The sequence below is a fragment of the Passer domesticus genome, chromosome 27 (assembly GCF_036417665.1).
Source record: "Passer domesticus isolate bPasDom1 chromosome 27, bPasDom1.hap1, whole genome shotgun sequence".
Classification (NCBI taxonomy): Eukaryota; Metazoa; Chordata; class Aves; order Passeriformes; family Passeridae; genus Passer; species Passer domesticus.
The window spans coordinates 2,131,559-2,148,182 of record NC_087500.1 but is presented as its reverse complement, the minus strand read 5'-3'; the positions used below and the strand labels follow the sequence as shown (position 1 = coordinate 2,148,182).

Here is a 16,624-nt window from a genome sequence, read left to right as displayed (position 1 = left end):
GCACAAGGATCCCAGCCAGCCATCACCCCACAGGTCAGAGCAAACAGCCCCAGCTGGTGTTTGCAGCCAGGGTGAGAGTGGGGACAGTGGTGAGGCCACGTCATGGACACACAGCTCACACTTTGCTGCTCTCTCTGTGGGGGTGTTGGATTCACACAATAATTTAGTTCAGTTGTGGAGGAGAGGGGAAAATTGCTCGACTGGGAATTCCCAGAGCCCCCCAGTGATGACATGAAACAGGATTGTGATTTGTGCTATTTATTAAATGTTTCCATTGAGCTGCTTGCCCCCAAAGCAATGGTACTTTGCTCTTCCATGATGCTGCTTAGAGAAGGAACCTGGCTGGGAAGACACTGATGTGTCAATAAAAGACATTTCCAGCATTTCCTATATTTAAGGTGTGACTTGCAAGCTACCTTGTGTTTTCTCACAGAATCACAGAAATGTTTTGGTTGAAAGAGACCTTAAAAGACTTTCTGTGTCCAGGGTCCTTCTGCTCTGTTGTGATTTCAGAGAGCTCCCTGGAGTCCCCAGTGCCTGGGGAAGAGGTGGCAGGAATGTCTGGGAGCTGTCACAGCGTGTCTGCCCCAGCCCAGCACATCTCCCAAACACAGGACCCAGCCCCAAAGGTCCTGATTTCCTGCACCCAGCAAGGCCAGGGATTTTCAGCACAAATGAGCAGGGATCCCTCTGGCCTGCTGTGCCAGGAGCTCTTTCCCATGACACTTTAATCCCACGGTGACAGTAACAAGCAGCACAAGGAGGTTTCACTGCACCCACCCAGAGCTCACACAACCCCTTCCACTCAACACCACAAAGAAAACAAATTCCTCACATCACCATTCTCCCAGGAACAGATGATCTCAGGAAAACCATTCCCCAGCTAAGGCTGGGCTGGCCCCCTGTGTGCCCAGGCTCTGTGTTGTGGCACTGCTGAGGAAGGGTGGGACACCTCCCCATGTTCTGCCACCCAGCTCCCCACCTTTCCCTCTAGGACCTTTCCCTCTCACAGCAAGACCTGACATTTCTGTTCAGTCCTTGGACCTGAAGCTCTGCTGCTTGTTGGTGCCCTGGAAGAGCTGAGAGGCAAAAGAAGGTTGTGCTGAAGGTGACACTGGGACATTAGGGTCCTAGTAGAGAAGCAAAGCCTGTCCCACCTCAGCTCCTCTTCCTGATCCCTCTAAAGCCCAGCTCGCCCTGGCCTCGAGCTGTGCCCTGAGCACCCAGGAGAGCCTGGAGCCATTGCTGCTTCCTAATGTGGGAAATTGATTTGTAGGGAATTCTCCATGCCTGGCAGAAGGCTCACACAGTGAGCATCTGTATGCAAACCTGGAGAGAAGAAATGCTGACTTAAAAATGCCATGGAATGGGACAGACATTGCTGAGAGAGGAATGGAATTAGAAACAAGTTTGAAGAATTTTTTACAAATCCATTTCCCACACCCAAAGCAGCGTGGCCAGGCTGGGTGGGGATTCCTAATGCACCCCGGTACTGTCTGTCCCAAAAAAATCACTCGAGCCAGCACCCTTCATCCACCCAGGAGGTTCTGTAGGTACAACATTGGGGAAGGAGAAGAATTAACTGGGATACAAAACAAGCCTGATGCTCATCCATGAAGAAGCTGAAAAGGCTGATACGTGGGACCTGTGTGGCTTCCCTGAACCTCCAGGGATGGTGGTGACCCCATTTCAGTGGTGCTGGTTTGGGGGAGAAGGGACATTCCCAGGGACGCCAGGCTGACCCAAGTCTGAGCTGTGCTGGTGCCTGTGACAGACACACAGTGTGAGGTGTGAGGTCTGCTCCCCTTGGCCTCATCCAGTCCCCAAGAAAATGCCACTGACCCAGTTTAGCCTGTCCAGAGAGTTCTGCTGCTGCTTTAGCTTTCCAGGGAAGCAGATTTTTCATGAGCTGCACCACTCTGAGGGACAAGCTGGGCAGAATTTAGAAAACAGCAGGGAAAGGTGGAGTATAGCCTGAAGAATTGGTGTGGGAAGAGGGCTGGGATAGGAGCTGTGAGTGTTTTTAAATATTGATCATTCCCAGTGCACTGGGGTGCTTTACCCAGGAGAACCCAGCCCCTCTGAGGGTATTCCTGACACACTTTCACTCAGTGCAGGACAAAGAGCTGGACAGCCACGTGCTGACATGGAGGGCTAGCAATACCCTCCTGACAGTCCAGAAGAGAAATTCTGTGCAGAGGATTCAAGGGGTGGTGGGAAAAGAGGGACCAAGTAATGGGATCCCAACCAGAAGGGAAACCACAGCGTGAAGTGGCTCTGATGTGGCCATGGTTGGCAGCTCTGGGTTTGGGCACACACTGGATGTGCCCTTAACCACACCAAGCTTGGCCAGGGCATCAGCCACAGCCACAGCCAAGGCCCTTCCTCTGGCCTTGTGGTGGTGTTGAGCACCACAATGTGAGGAGATGTCACCCTGCCATGGTGGCCTGGTGCCAAACCAAGGTCTGGAGGAGCTATTTGGGACCACCTGTAAAGGCATTCCCAGCCAGTGCCAGAGTCAGCAGCTCCTGTGTGCCCAAGATGAAGGGCAAGGAGCCCCTGGTGTGGCACTGACTCTGGGCTGGCACTGTCATTGCAGCACGAGGCCAGTCCCTCATCCCTCCCTGCAAAGACTGAGCTGAGGTTGCACAGCTCCCCTGGGAGAGCCTGCAGAGCACAGGGCACCTTGCAGTCGTGTCTTTGAGGCTCAACAACACCTGCCCCACTTCCATCAGCCCAGTTCCCAAGCTGGTCACCCAAACGTGGCACAGCCAAAGGACAGCAACCAGGCAAAGGAGCATTGTTTGTTTTGCTGCTCCAGGAAAGGTGCCACTGACATGTCCTGGATGAGGTTTGGCTCACCACAGTCACATTTCCTCAAGGTAAAAACACCTGAGCTCAGCCCACCTGGGCAGCCCTTACAGCTGGGTGGGCAGGAATGGGCATTCCCAGTTATCTCCTGCACAGGGTGTGTGAAAAGGAGAATTAAAGGAATAACATCACTGTGACTGTGGAGGAATGGGGTTAATCAAAGGTATTTCCCAGGGGTGCTCCTGAAAAGCAGAAATGAACATTCTTAAAAAAACAACTGGTATTTATTCACTGACAAGAACACAGCAAAGCAGACACTTGTGCAACACTGGACAACATATTGTAATCAAAATTAATATATAAAAATTAACACAAGGTACAAGCAGGACTGTAATGCAACTTAAATCCCATAGCACCACTTTCTTTCTAGAGGAAATAAAAGAAATATAAATAACACCCATACTTCTTGTCACACAAGTTGAACATCTTGAGGTAGACAAAAATTTTGTTTCCCTTAAGGCACAGACTTTTTTTTTCCAAGTGACATCTTTATTATTTGGCTGAAATTGGCCTCCAGGTCTGAGAGGAGGTGTAGAGTGACTCTTGCAGGAGTGGGGTTTGTTACTCCCCTCACTGGTGGGATTTGGTTTACAGGGCCCTTTTTGTTGATCTAACAAATTCCCCCCCAGCACTGCCCTGCCCTTCCATCACAGCAATGGATCCCTGGATAAGGCAGGGGTATAACCATGAGATGGGGCAGCCTCCCAAGATGAGATTTCTTCCCAAGCAGGTTCAGCTCCTCACTTGGGGATGGTGGGATCCATAAACATCAGAAATGGTTCGGTAAAACTTTTTATAATCCCAGAATGGTTTGGCTGAGAAGAGACCATAAAGCTCATCCCATTCCACCCCTGCTATGGGCAGGGACACCTTCCACTGTTCCAAGTTGCTCCAAGCCCTGTCTAACCTGGCCTTGGACACTCCCAGGGATGCAGCAGCCACAGCTGCTCTGGGCACCCTGTGCCAGGGCCTCTCCACGCTCACAGGGAGGAATTCCTTCCCAATATCCCATCCATCCCTGCCCTCTGGCAGTGGGAATCCATTCCCCCTTTCCTTGTCACTCCACGCCCTTGTAAAAAGGGATGGATGGATGATGGGTGGATGGGTGGATGGATGGATGGATGGATGGATGGATGGATGGATGGATGGATGGATGATGGATTTCTATTTCCCCCATACAACAGACATGCTGGATCCATGACTAGCAAGCCCAGAAATGCAACACACCAGGAGAGGTAATAAAAGCTGGACTAGGAAGTCCACAGAGGGACAGGAACAGGGACTCTGTGAGCAGTGTAGCCTCTGTGTGTGCAGTGGGGACCCTGGTTTGGAGCTATGGCTGTTCCCAGGTTATTTGGATTTTAGGTGCAGAGGAAAAGATTCAGTCCAAACCAAAACACTCCCAGCAAAGCCTGTGCAGCTCCGACTTTTACCATCAGTAGTCAGTGAGGTACATTTGCACTTGGAAAAGTGTTTTTTTATAGGCAGGGTATGAGGTTTCAGCTTTGCTGCTGAGAAGATTTCTTTGTCAAGACTTAATGCAATCCCCTTGTCATTCCAGTCATTTACACATATAACCAAATCCATGGGATTTTCAATACATTGTAAGGTGTGTGGCACAACTAAAAAGTCCAAATGGACTTCCAGATCTTCACAGCCCAGATCTCCAGGAGGTGGCAGAAGAGCTTTGCTCAAGATCGTGCTTGGTCTTGGGTCAGAGCAAAATACAATTCAAGCCTAAGAATACTGAGGGCCAAACAGACTCAGATTTTGCTCCCTGCTCTCACTGCTGTCAGTTGAATTAAATCATATTTGGAATATCAACCCAACAAAAAGTCCTGGACAACAGAATGAAATAAAAGCCTCAAAGCCACCACAATATCTGTCCCAAGCAAACTTTGTCCCTCCCTTACCCATGGCACCATCTCTAAAAACTTGGTGCTGAAGGACACAAAAAGGATTGACATCAGTGTTGCTTCAAACTAAAACTATGCTCAAGTCTTTTCCCAACCCTCAAATCGGGCATTTGAGATTATTTATCTCCCATCAGTGTTCATCATTTGGTTTCCAGACCTTGAGGCTGGGCTGCCTGGCAGGGGTTGGACAGGAAGATTTGCAGCAGTGTCAGGAGGGGCTGAAGAGGGCTCTGAGTTAACCACAGCAAAGCTGGGGAACATCAGATGTCCTTGTCCAGACCTGGCTTAACAGTGAACAACCCAAATTCACTCCAGCCCAATGCCAGACCTCCACACCCCACTGAGCCCAACCCACCCAGGGATACCAGAGAATGAACCATCTCTTCCTCAGATCTTCTCCAGCAGCTCTAAGCCACAGAGGACAAAGAATTTCCAAAAGTCCCCTTTGGTACATGATGAAACCTAATTTTCCCTGAAATTTGGTTTTGTCCAGTTCTTATTCAATAATTCCTGTGCAGCTTTGATAAGAGCAAGAGGACAGAGTGGTGTCTCCTCCACTTGCTTCCCAAGGAATGGGATCCAGCTCTTTCCACTGAGCCACAGTCCCTGTTTAAATGGGAATGATGCATGTAATGACAAGGGATCCCAAAGGACCCTCCTGAGATGGGGTATTCCCTTCCCCCCTGGTGCAGGACAAGGCTGGAGGTCAGTGGGGCAGAGGGTTTGGGATCAATAGTTCAGCCAGAATGAGTTCCCTGCTCACTTCACCCACGATGCCAATTTTAGCTTATTTGGAAGCTTTTTCATTGAGTGATCAAAATTGAGACTCGTGGGAAGATTTCAACTCCAAAAGGATTAAAAGCAATATATAAATAATGGTCTGCTCTTGGGTATTTAGGAGGTAAAAAAAAAGTAAGGCTAATTAAGCCTATTTGCAGTATTATGTCTGTCATAAACCCTTTAATTCAGTTCAAGTCAACTTGAACCAGAAAAGGGATAAAAAGGAATAAGCCCTTTAAAAGACCTGTAGCTGGGGAGAGGGAAGTGGCCTCCAAACAGCCAGTTAATGGCTTGATCTGCTCTGAGACTGCTCTGCGCCAGCACTGGAGGGAGCAGAAGTGAAAAACAGTTGTAAAAACCAAAGGGGAAACAAAGTCAAGGTAAAGAGAGTGTGAGCACACGCTCCTCACTGGGGGGAATTGCTCAGAGCAGCTGTAATGAGTGGCTGAGCTACCCCACTCCAGCAGATCCACACTGCCGAGCTGAGCACACAGGCAGATCCCACACCTCTGAGGGGAGCTCCATTCTATTGGAATTCAGCCCAATGCCACCTGTGGATGAGCCCATCTTGCTACCCAAACCAGCATCTTCACCCCTTACACTGCCAGTTTTAGGATTCCAATATTCTTTGCAGCACCAGCCCATCTCCATTCTGTCTGGTTTGTACCCATTGCCAAGAATGAGTAAATACAGCAGGTTTGTTACCTCAGGAACAATCCCGAGCTGCTGCAGGATCAACCAGAAAAACCCTGGAGCAGGAAAATGCACTGTCAGAGAGCTGAACACCCAGAGGCTGTTCAGCTACACCTCCATTTACCTGGTGGCTGGGTCAGAGGGTGCCTTGCTGCCATTCCCAAAATTGCTCCCTAACTCACAGACAAAGGAATTGAACAGGCTGGGTCTGGTGTCAAAGGGAAAAACAAGGTTCAAAGTCAGGGGCTCATGACTCTATAACAGCCTGTGCTCTTTTCCCTGGGTCACCTACCCTCATGTCTGCAGGGGTTGGATATACCCAACTTCTCGGGCCAGGGATTGTCACTCAAGATTTGCACATCTTTCAGATGCCCCTGTTCCTGTGGTTCCTAATTCCCTTTCAGAGGCTTTACCTGTCATTGGCACAGGGCAGGACTGCGGGATGTGACACACCTCGGGCACCAGGCAGAGTGTGCTGCACATAGGACAAAAAGGTGATTGATTGATTGATTGATTGATTGATTGATTGACTGGGGAGGAGGAGAAAGAGAGATGCATAACTGGCACCATCATTCTGGATCACCAGCAGTAAATAGCCCCTGGGAGGCCACGTGCTGCAGAGGGGTGACTTCACAGCCCTCAGCTGACTTCCCATGGCTCAAACACTGTCACTGCAGCAATTCCAGGTGACCAGGAACAGCAAGGTTAAATTCACCTGGAGTCCAACATCCAAACTACAGACCTGGGAGGTGATGGAGGTGAGCTCCCTTTGTTTGTAAGCTGGTATTTCTGAGGCACAATTCCTGAGCCAAATGAGATTGTTCAGCAGTGTGTCAGTGAGTTGGCAGCAGAAAGGGTTCAGCCAGCTCCCAGGGAATGGCACGGGCAATCCCCACTGCCAGAGTCCTCCTGCCTCGGTGCAGAAGCACAGCTGGCCCTGCTACACCTGGGGCCAGTCTCTGGTTGTGGCCTTCCTGGTCCCTTAATCCTCTTCTCTGCAGGATCCAGGGCACGAGCCCTCAGTGTCCCAACATCACCACCCCAATGCATCTCCAGGAGTGCATCTGAGGGGTGCAGAAGGAGGATCTTCCCGCACAGGTGAGTACAAGTTTGAACTTGAGGGACATTTGTGGCTGCATCAGGGTTCCTGCTGTCCCCACATCCCACCGCTCTCTGTCCTTCCTTCCTGACCCCATGCCTGACAAAACCTCTGGTTTTCCCCGCTCATGCAGGGGCTCTCCCCAGGCTGGAGCATCTCAACACCAAGGCTGGAGCATCTCAACGCCGAGGCTGGAGGAGCACAGCACACATTTGGTGCTCGCTTTTGTCCTGACCCGCAGCAGAGAGCCATGTCCCTGTCCCCCTGCTGCTCCCCTGGACTCGCCTCGCCCCTCGGGGCTGTCCCTACTGCTTGCAGCTGTAGACCACCTCCTCCTGCATGCACTGCTGACACTCCACGTAGCAGCACCACTGCACCTGGCAGTGGCACGAGAAGGTGACCAGGCGGCTCTGGGTGTTGTAGCCCCGGCCGCAGCACATGCTGTCACAGTTGCCCTCGCGGGAGCAGGTCCTGCCCGCGGTGCCCAGGGAGTATTTGCTGGGCCGGCAGAAGCTGGGCGAGTCCTCCACATACACCAGGTCCGTGGGGCGCGGCAGGGCGGGCTGCTTGCCCGAGTGGCCATGCCTGTGCGGCCCCGCCAGCTCCGAGTGTCCCACGGCGTCGTTGCTGGTGCTGAAGACCTTGACGGCGTCATCGTAGCGCAGCTTCAGGAGCCGCCCGATCTCGTGGAAAGGAGAGAGCTGCTTCCAGCACGTCCGCACCGCGCACGAGCCGGACACGCCGTGGCACTTGCAGGTGGTTTTGAGGCCGTTCTTCACCGCCTGGTGAGGAAGAAGAGTGGTGGTTATTAGCTGCCAGGACCTAGCTCTGGTAGAGGCAACAGCTCAGATCACTGAGACCTGCAAGCACTTCGGTTTTATTGGCATTATTTCTATTCTATGGAGGAAAAAATGTTAATAATAATTTTTAAAAATCAAAACAAAAAGCCAAACAAACAAAAAAAAACCAAACCAAAAACCCAAAAAAACCCCCAAAAAACAAACAACAAAACAAACAAAAAAACCCCCCAAAAATAAAAACACCAAAAAACACCCCAAAAAAACCAAACAAAGAAACTCCCACCAAAGCAGAGTTGACAGGTGAGCCAGAGAGTGGATAGCCTGAGGACAACCAGTTGAACACCAAATAAGCTCTTAAGTAAGTTCTCATTAATTCTACTTGGCACAGTAGGAGTAGTCAATCATAAAACTGAGTATCTCCAACATCGTGGATTCCTTTAGGTGTATTCAAATGAAGACAGTGCTCTAATTAAACAATCAATTTGACTCAGTAAATGGAAGACAATGATGTGTCAGTAGTCTGTAACCTACAGGTAAAAATGTTCAATCTGATGGTTTCTCTGACCCAAAGCTGTGACAAGATTTGTTCCATAGCAAGTCACCAGCAGACTCATAATTGACCTCAAGAGTTTCAGTCTTTAATCTGCTATGCACATGCCACCAGCTCTAAACTCCAGCTGTTCTCAGAACCCCCTGGCATAACCCCTGGAGTCATTCAGCCATGGAGGTTCACAGCTGTCACTGTGCTGTGTCTCCCTGCCACCCACCCGGGGACCAGTGGAGGACACAGGATGCTCCTCTGGCACTCAGCATCTCCTCACACAAGAGCTCAGGAGACTTCCCAGGGACTCTCAGCACCACAAGAACACACAGGTGAACAGGTCTAGTTTGTGTGCAGGACAGTGAAAATTCCTCACACACACAGGATGGGTTGGAAAACTTGTACTGAAAAGTTCCAAAATTCATCCCAAGCCCGCCAGTGCAGCTCCTACCTTGATGCCCACGTTGGTGTTGTGGATATCCACCTTGGCCCGCAGGTCTTTGCCGATCCTCTTCTGCCCCAGGAACTTTTTCAGGAACTTGGTGCTGTACTTGAGGTTGTCCCCACAGACACCCCACTGCCAGGCCTTGCGGTTCTCCAGGCCCGGGGAGTCGTCGCAGGTGCAGCGCTCCATGCGCCCCGCGCTGCACGCCCGCGCCAGCGAGTGCGTCAGGGCGGCCGAGGACACGGCGTACAGGAAGGCTGTTTCCTTAAAACCTGCACGGGAGAAGGGTTGGGAGATGGGAGGAGCAGGAAATGCACCTCCCCGCCTCTCCTGCCTAAACCCAAGCACAATATTTAGAAGTACCAAACTCCTCTGGTGCTCCCACACCTTCCCCAGAGATGAACAGTGTGGCCGCAGCTCTCTTCACAGAGAGCAGCAGGCACAACTTTCACAAGGATTTCTCCTAGGGAAAGAAACCTCAGAGAAGGGAAAACAATTCTTATCTCTACTTGATGCTCCTGTTTTTTGGCACATGTGGAATGTGTTATTGTTTATTGTTTATCGAGAATGATTTGTTAATTGGATTCTGGTGATGCTTGTTTGGCCAATTGGGTCAAAGCTGTGTCCTGACTGTCTCCAGACAGTCATGGGTTTTTCTTTAGTGTTGTTTTAGTATAGTGTAGTATGATATATTATCAGTATAGTATCTCTTTAGTATAGTTATAATATAGTCATATAATGTAATATAATATAGCTTAATAAAGCATTTGTTCAGCCTCCTGAATCAGGGAATCAGAGCACATTATTCCTTGGCTGGGGGCGCCCTGAATGGATAGAACAGAGGTTGAAGGGATCGGCATAGTGACACCCCCGTCTCACCCATGACTGCTTCAGTGTGGACAAAGGAAGGGTGGCAACAGACAAACAGTGCTGGGAAAACACCCAGCTCCAAAAAGTGACAGCCACCAAGCTCTGTTTGTCCCCAGCACAGAGCTGATCGGTGCAATTACAGACTGCACATTGTGTCATAAAATCAGGAAATCTGTAGTAGAGACTGAGAAAGTGTCCCAAAATCCGACCTGTTGTTTAAAAATGTTTTTAATTGGGACTGTAGCGGTATTTTCTATGAAAAGACCACATGCAGTTGGAGTGGGAAGGGGTCCATGCTGAAGGACATCTTGGCAAGAAGGAAAACTCACACATGTGTGTGGGTTTTCTGAATTCCCTGTAAATTATCTACTCCCAGTGACTGTGGAGGTGTGTTCTGAAGCTGTTCTCCTCACCAAAGCAGGATTCTCAGCTGGGCTACAATCCCTCAGGTTGTGGTGGGACTATGACATTTTAACCAGGAAACAAAGTACAGCGGCTGAATGAAAATTCAGTGTGGAGACATGAAATCAGACAGGAATGTGGATATCCCAAGAGCTTCACAGAAGTTTCAGAAACTCTGATTGACACAAATCTGACCCAAATGCCAAAATTTATTTATTTATTTATTTATATTTACCTCCTCTCTTTTTCAGCCCTAGGGAAAATCTTAATATTTCTTCTAGAGATCATTTGCAGAAAAAGAACTATTAACGTGAAACTGTTTAACAAGTCCAAAATTTAGGAATTAGTGCAAGGAAGAGAGAGACAGGTGACTGATCAATAGCTCTGAGTGCAGGAATGGATAAGATCAGCCAAAATAGAAAAAAAAATTGGATTATAGAAGATAGAGCACTTATACATTGCATGGAAGAAAATATAATGAAGCAAACAAATATTCCACAAGGGAAAATTCCAAATTTCCTTCCACATCAGGAGGAAAATCTGTTTTCCCCAATAATGGAAGAGACAGAGACAACCACAAAGACTTGACCTAGACTTGCACTGAGCCCTTCCTGGAGCAAAGGTTGGAAACCACTTCTAGAATTCACCAAGTCCAACCTCAAATCTCTCCATCATTCTGTTCCCTCAGAGAATTCCCATCCAGCTGTAATAGTGGATCAGAACACTGAGTGCTGAAATTTGAGTGATGTCCACTATAATCATGACCAAGACAGCAGGACAGAGAGTTCTCCTGGTGTGTGCCAGCAAGAAGAATGAAAAATGTGGCTAATCATGAACATAATGGAGAGGCTTCATTAGCAACTTCTATAGACTTCAAAGGAGCTTTTTGGAATTGCAGAATTTTAGATGAAGATCTACCAACAGCATGGACATGAGGGGAGAAATAGGGAAATATAAAGGAGACAAGGAGATTGACCAACAATCTGCTTCCTGCCTCAACATTTTGGTTGCCGTAACCACTGGGGCAATAATTTGTAATTAATCTTTCTGGTTGATGATCCTCTACAAAATTTCTCAGGGTACTCTAAAGATAATGAAAGAATGTCACCAAAACCACCAAAAGTTCTGTAAAAGCTGGAATGGGACGTGTTCAATGCAGACTGTGGACAGTAGCATAATGCTCACACAGTTTCAAACAGCGTCTGACCCTCTCCAAAGGAGCTAAGAGAGGATAACTGATACTTGAGATCCTGAATCTGCTAAATCACTCCAGCAGCCAATCTCCAAATGCTTACCAGATTCCCGACATCCTCTGTGACACGCTGATCCCGGAGGTGAGGAGAGCATTCCGGAGGCCCTTTCCCATGCCATGAGGAGCCAGCAGGCCCCGGCGGCTCCACAGCCCCTGCTAAATCTGACTTTGTGGATCACCACACTGCTCCTGCTATTTCAGATGCTTTGGTTTCCCCATGTTTTCCTGGCCAGTTTTCAGCCCACTGGAAATCAGAGGCCACTGCTGTGGTCAGGCCACTGCAGACAGCAGCAACTGCAGATACCCAGCAGACTTTGAAACATCTCCGTCTCCTTCAAACAAAGCTTCAGTATCACCAGGCTGCCAAATACGTGTCTGAAAAGTCTAAGATGGTTGCCTCCACTCTGTCATGAGGAATCAATCACCATTTAATTGTTAATTCACAAAACAAATGAGGGAAGTAAAAGCCCTTGTGTTCCCACAGCAGCTGCTGGAGCTGGATTTTCAGGAGGAGACACACCACAAATGGCAGCAATCAGCTCCAAGGAGCACAGTTTGGGATCTGAACAGAGGCTACTCCATGTGTCCTGCTATGTCTCCTCCCACAGTGACAACAGAGCTCCTGTCACCACAGGCAGTGGGGCCTGGAGCCAGTTCTGGGCTCTCAGGGCCTGGGTCACTCCCCTGACCCCACTGAGTGTCTTAGGGACAGAATGGAACCTGACGCTCTCAGTGCAATGGGAACACCTGGGTGCAGATGTCTCTGCTGGGCAGTTGGGCTGCAAACATCCAGCACACAGATGGATTTCAGGATTTGCAGATGATTTGCAGCAAACCAGCTCCCTCTGGTAGGACCTTCCATGTGTTCAAGCCTTGCCCTGAGCTCTCCAGCAGGATTTCTTAGCTCAGCAGCCTATAAATACAGAAGGACTTTTGCTGCAATGCACTGTTGTGTGCTGTGGTGTGCTCCAGACCACAGGGAAAATTGTAATGGGAGGAGTTTTACTCTGGGGTGACTCTGCCAGAGGAAAGATGCTCAGGGTCAGAGTTTCAATGCTGTAGTGAAGGAGTGTGAGCGTTTCAGAGCAGGTGGAGGAGGCATCTCTCTGAAAACAACAGAAAACCAGAAAAAACTCTAGAAGTATAGAAAGATTTAGGATGGAAGTGCTTTTGAGGTCTTCAGAACAACCTCCTGCTCAAAGCAGGGCTGGCTCCAATGCCAGCTGCTCAGGGCATTTTTTGCTCAGAAGCATTTTTTCCTCCAAATCTCCCATCATGGAAATTCTGTGTCTGTGAGTCACCACTCCTCTGCTGTACCATTCCTGGGTTCCTCATGACAACAGCAAAACCACTGCTGGAAGGTCAGAGTCCAACCAGCAGGAGGCAAAGGAATGGATTAAGGGATGGAAGGATTGCAGAGCACTCATTTCCCAAGAAGGATTTTGTGAGTGGCTGGCTCTGACCTCTTTGCTAAAGGTATTTATTTCCCAAATCACTGAGTTGTTTGAGATTAAATCCTGCTTCACCTGACTTCCAGCAGCTCTTAATGGCACACCCAGGACACCAAAAGGGCATCACTGCTTTACATATTTTTATAAAGACACCAACTGCCCCTGTGTAACAAGGTGGCTTGAAATAACTTAATTCTTTCTATGGATCTTTAAAGAAGTGGAGAAGGAATGCAGGAGGATTTTTCATGGATCACTGAGGAGTAATAGCTGTCAAAAGTGCCACAGAAATGTTGCAGGTTATGCAAAAGGAGTTTCCCAGTTGTACCCAGAGAGCTATCAAGGACAATAAATGGTGCAGACTGGTAAAACAAATCTGGCATTTCAAGAGCCAGAAAACCCTTGGCTTATTTTTTGTTTGTTTGTTTTTTGGCATCTCTAGAAGCAGGAAAAGCACTGATGATCCAGATCAGTCACAGAAGTTTGTCAGTTGGGATTGCAAATTGAATGTGGCTTTTCACCTGTTGCAAAAATGGCCCATCTCACTGGGAAGAATCTTTTTCACTCTCTTGCACTCTTAAGACCATTTAAGACTGCTAAAAATCTGTATCTTTCTTAATTTTTCTTCTCTAGGACCATGGAGATATCAAATGATTTAAACATTTCTAAAATGCCTCAGCTCTACCTGGGTGACAGGGGAGAGTTGCATGACCAACAATTTCCAAGAAAGTTCCAACAAATGTCACAAACAGATCAAAAGTGGCAGCTGAAAGCCATGTTCTTGTTCTTTATGAAGAAAAACAAACCCCTCTGCAAGCTAAAGGAAAATGAGAACTAATAATTGCTCCCAGCTAAGTGTCCTGTCACACAGGGGGTGCACACAGCATACCTGGCTGTATTAAATCATCATTTGATCCTTAAGATTGTGTAATAAAATTTTCAAACACTTATCCCCATCTGCCAAAACAGGTTTGAAATTACAGGTGATATTTTATTTTGTCAGTCAGGAGCCCATGGAAATGTTAAGGCATGCCACTGCCAGATAATTAAATGTTTTCCAGCTATTTGAAGATGAGGATTATTCAATTGTCATTTTCAAGTTCTTTGAGGTTGATGAAGGTGCAGATGTGAGAAAGACACTCAAAATTATCATGAACAGCTCCTTCCACCACCTGCTAAAAAATTCACAGTAGAGCCTTGAAATGAAGAAAATCTGATCTTGCATGTGCTGACTTAATAAAATATTAAATTTATATTTAATGTAATAAAAATTGATATTTTTAAAAGGAAACATTACAAATTTTCGATCCCAATGTTAATAAAAATTAGCATTGATTTTCATCAAAATTAATATTGCCTTCTTCAGGTCCCTTTTTTAAAAACATTAAGTTGCTGAACATTATCAAAGGACTGAAACTCAATAAATCTGAAGGCTGAAGCTTAGTAAGTGCTAATAGAAGTTATTGAAGGGCTGAAATTCTGTAACAGTCAGGCTTTGGTTGGATCAGGACAGGTCTGGCAAACCCTATATGCATTCTCTGGGAATTTTTATTTAGAAATAATTTCAGTGTCCATCTTCATTGTATTTTTCTCAAGCATTGGAAGGATTTATTATGTTCCCTTCTACCTCACATCCAGACCTTACAGGACAATTTCTTAATCTAAAGCATTTTGGGAAACGTAAACCCAGTGGGTCTTCTGTCCACTCTGCCCAAATTTCTCCAAATTTATGTGAAAGAGTCTTAGGAGAGATTTGTCAACATGCACTGAGATGTCTGCATGCAGATAAATAGTTTTTCAAATAGTAAACAGGTTTAAATTTTGTATTTGAGAATAACCAAGGTTTACATACAGGCACTAAAGGGATTTTTTTCTTTAACTGACCCTGTTTTCCTTTAACTGACTCTGTTTTCCCACAGCACCACCCCAGCTGAGGAGGGAGCTCAGTGTAAGGAGCTCTGCTCTCAGAGAAGCAGCCACCAGCCAAGGATGTGAACCTCCTCCCACTTCCCATCCCTGGCAAACCATGCTGGGAAGATGAGGACAAGGCTTATTTTGGGGCAGAGGAGCCCAAACTGCCCAGCTCCACCACTGGGTGAAACAGATCTCAGCACTCCTGTCACTTTGCTTCATGTGAGATTTAATTTGAGACAGCCCAGGGGCTGCAGCCAGAGTTTGCCTGGACACCAACAGTGGAAGAGGTTTTACAGCGAATTCTGTGAGCCAGAGAGAAGGTTGAGAAGAGGATCCATGTTTGCCCCTGAAAGAACTTGAAACAAGGTCCTTGATATAGAAATCAAGAAAGAAAGAAGGACAAATAAGACAAACTTCAACTGCCTATTCCAATAAGCACTTTGTTTGAGTAAAGAGTATAGTGCGAATTTATGAGTTGTGTAAGAATGTATAAAAAGCATGCATGCCATAATAAAAACAGTTTGAAGCCTTCAGGAAATGGAGTGTGTTGCTTTGTATTGTCTCTGTCTCTACCATGACATCGTGTGAGATTTCATTTGGGACACCCTGGAGGCTGCAGCCAGAGTTTCCCTGGACACCAACAGTGGAAGAGGTTTTACAGTGACTTCCATGAGCCAGAGAGAAGGTTGAGAAGAGGATCCATGTTTACCCCTGAAAGAATTTCCTACCAAGGTCGTTGACAAAGAAAAAAAGGTAAATAAAAGAAACTTCCAACTGCCTATTCCAATAAGCACTTTGTTTGAGTAAAGCAAGTGTAAACTTATGAGTTTTGTAAGAATATATAAAAAGCTATAATAAAAACAGTTTGAAGCCTTCTGGAAATGGAGTGTGCTGCTTTGTATGGTCTCTGTCTCTACCGTGGCACTGTGTGAGATTTAATTTGGGACACCCCCGGAGCTGCGGCCAGAGTTTTCCTGCACACCAACTACCTTGTACCTCTCTTGAGCAGGCTGGGCCGGCCCTCCAGGCTGCAGTTCCAGCGCTCGCTGCGGAACTGGAACTGGCACTCCAGGATCCCCAGGCGGATGGCGTCGCGCAGCGTCTCCGCCAGCCCCGGCTCCCTCCGGCACAGCCGCTTCTGCTTGCGGGACAGCTGGAGCAGCTCGCACTGCTTCACGTGCCCCTTGCCCGGGCCAGAGCCCCCCGGGGCGCCCAGCGAGGGGAAGTGGGTCAGGGCTTCCTTCCCGGTCAGGCTGGAAGGAAAGAAGCAGGAGAGGAGGTGAGCTAGGGAGCCCATCCCTGAGATTGATGCCTGGAGAAGGCTCACCTAGAACTGAGACTAGAGGAGCTAAAGACTAAAGTAGGGATTAATTAGGAGGCCTCAATGGATCAACCTTGGGCAGCACAAGAGCCCAGCCAAGACTACACCCAAGATGAACCAAAATGGTCACAAAAACCCACTGGTCACAGGGTCTCTCACTTTTATCAGTTCTGATCCATTTCCATATTGCAGTTAATTATTCAATTACAGCTCCAGCTTGATAGTCCCACCCTTCTTGTTTTTCTCTCTTCAGCCCACATTATTTGTGCTCT

At 47.8% G+C, this 16,624-nt stretch overlaps 1 protein-coding gene across 1 annotated transcript; it reads right to left on the bottom strand.

The window, feature by feature from the left end:
- Positions 1-3,190: 3,190 nt before the first annotated feature.
- Positions 3,191-16,396, bottom strand: WNT9B (Wnt family member 9B). The gene is made up of 3 exons (XM_064400124.1): positions 16,028-16,396; positions 9,152-9,417; positions 3,191-8,141 (listed from the first exon to the last, which is right to left on the bottom strand). Exons 1-3 carry the CDS (start codon positions 16,326-16,328, stop codon positions 7,665-7,667), a joined length of 1,044 nt encoding a protein of 347 aa, XP_064256194.1. The 5' UTR covers positions 16,329-16,396; the 3' UTR covers positions 3,191-7,664.
- Positions 16,397-16,624: the final 228 nt, after the last annotated feature.

What these genes read in the sequence shown, in the direction of transcription:
- WNT9B (XM_064400124.1), bottom strand. Translation starts at nt 16,328, where the DNA reads ATGGGCTCCCTAGCTCACCTCCTCTCCTGCTTCTTTCCTTCCAGCCTG. An exon ending in GCCCAGCCTGCTCAAGAGAG is followed by an intron (nt 9,418 to 16,027) that starts GTACAAGGTAGT and finishes TCTCCCGTGCAG; the next exon opens with GTTTTAAGGAAACAGCCTTC. An exon ending in ACACCAACGTGGGCATCAAG is followed by an intron (nt 8,142 to 9,151) that starts GTAGGAGCTGCA and finishes CTTCCTCACCAG; the next exon opens with GCGGTGAAGAACGGCCTCAA.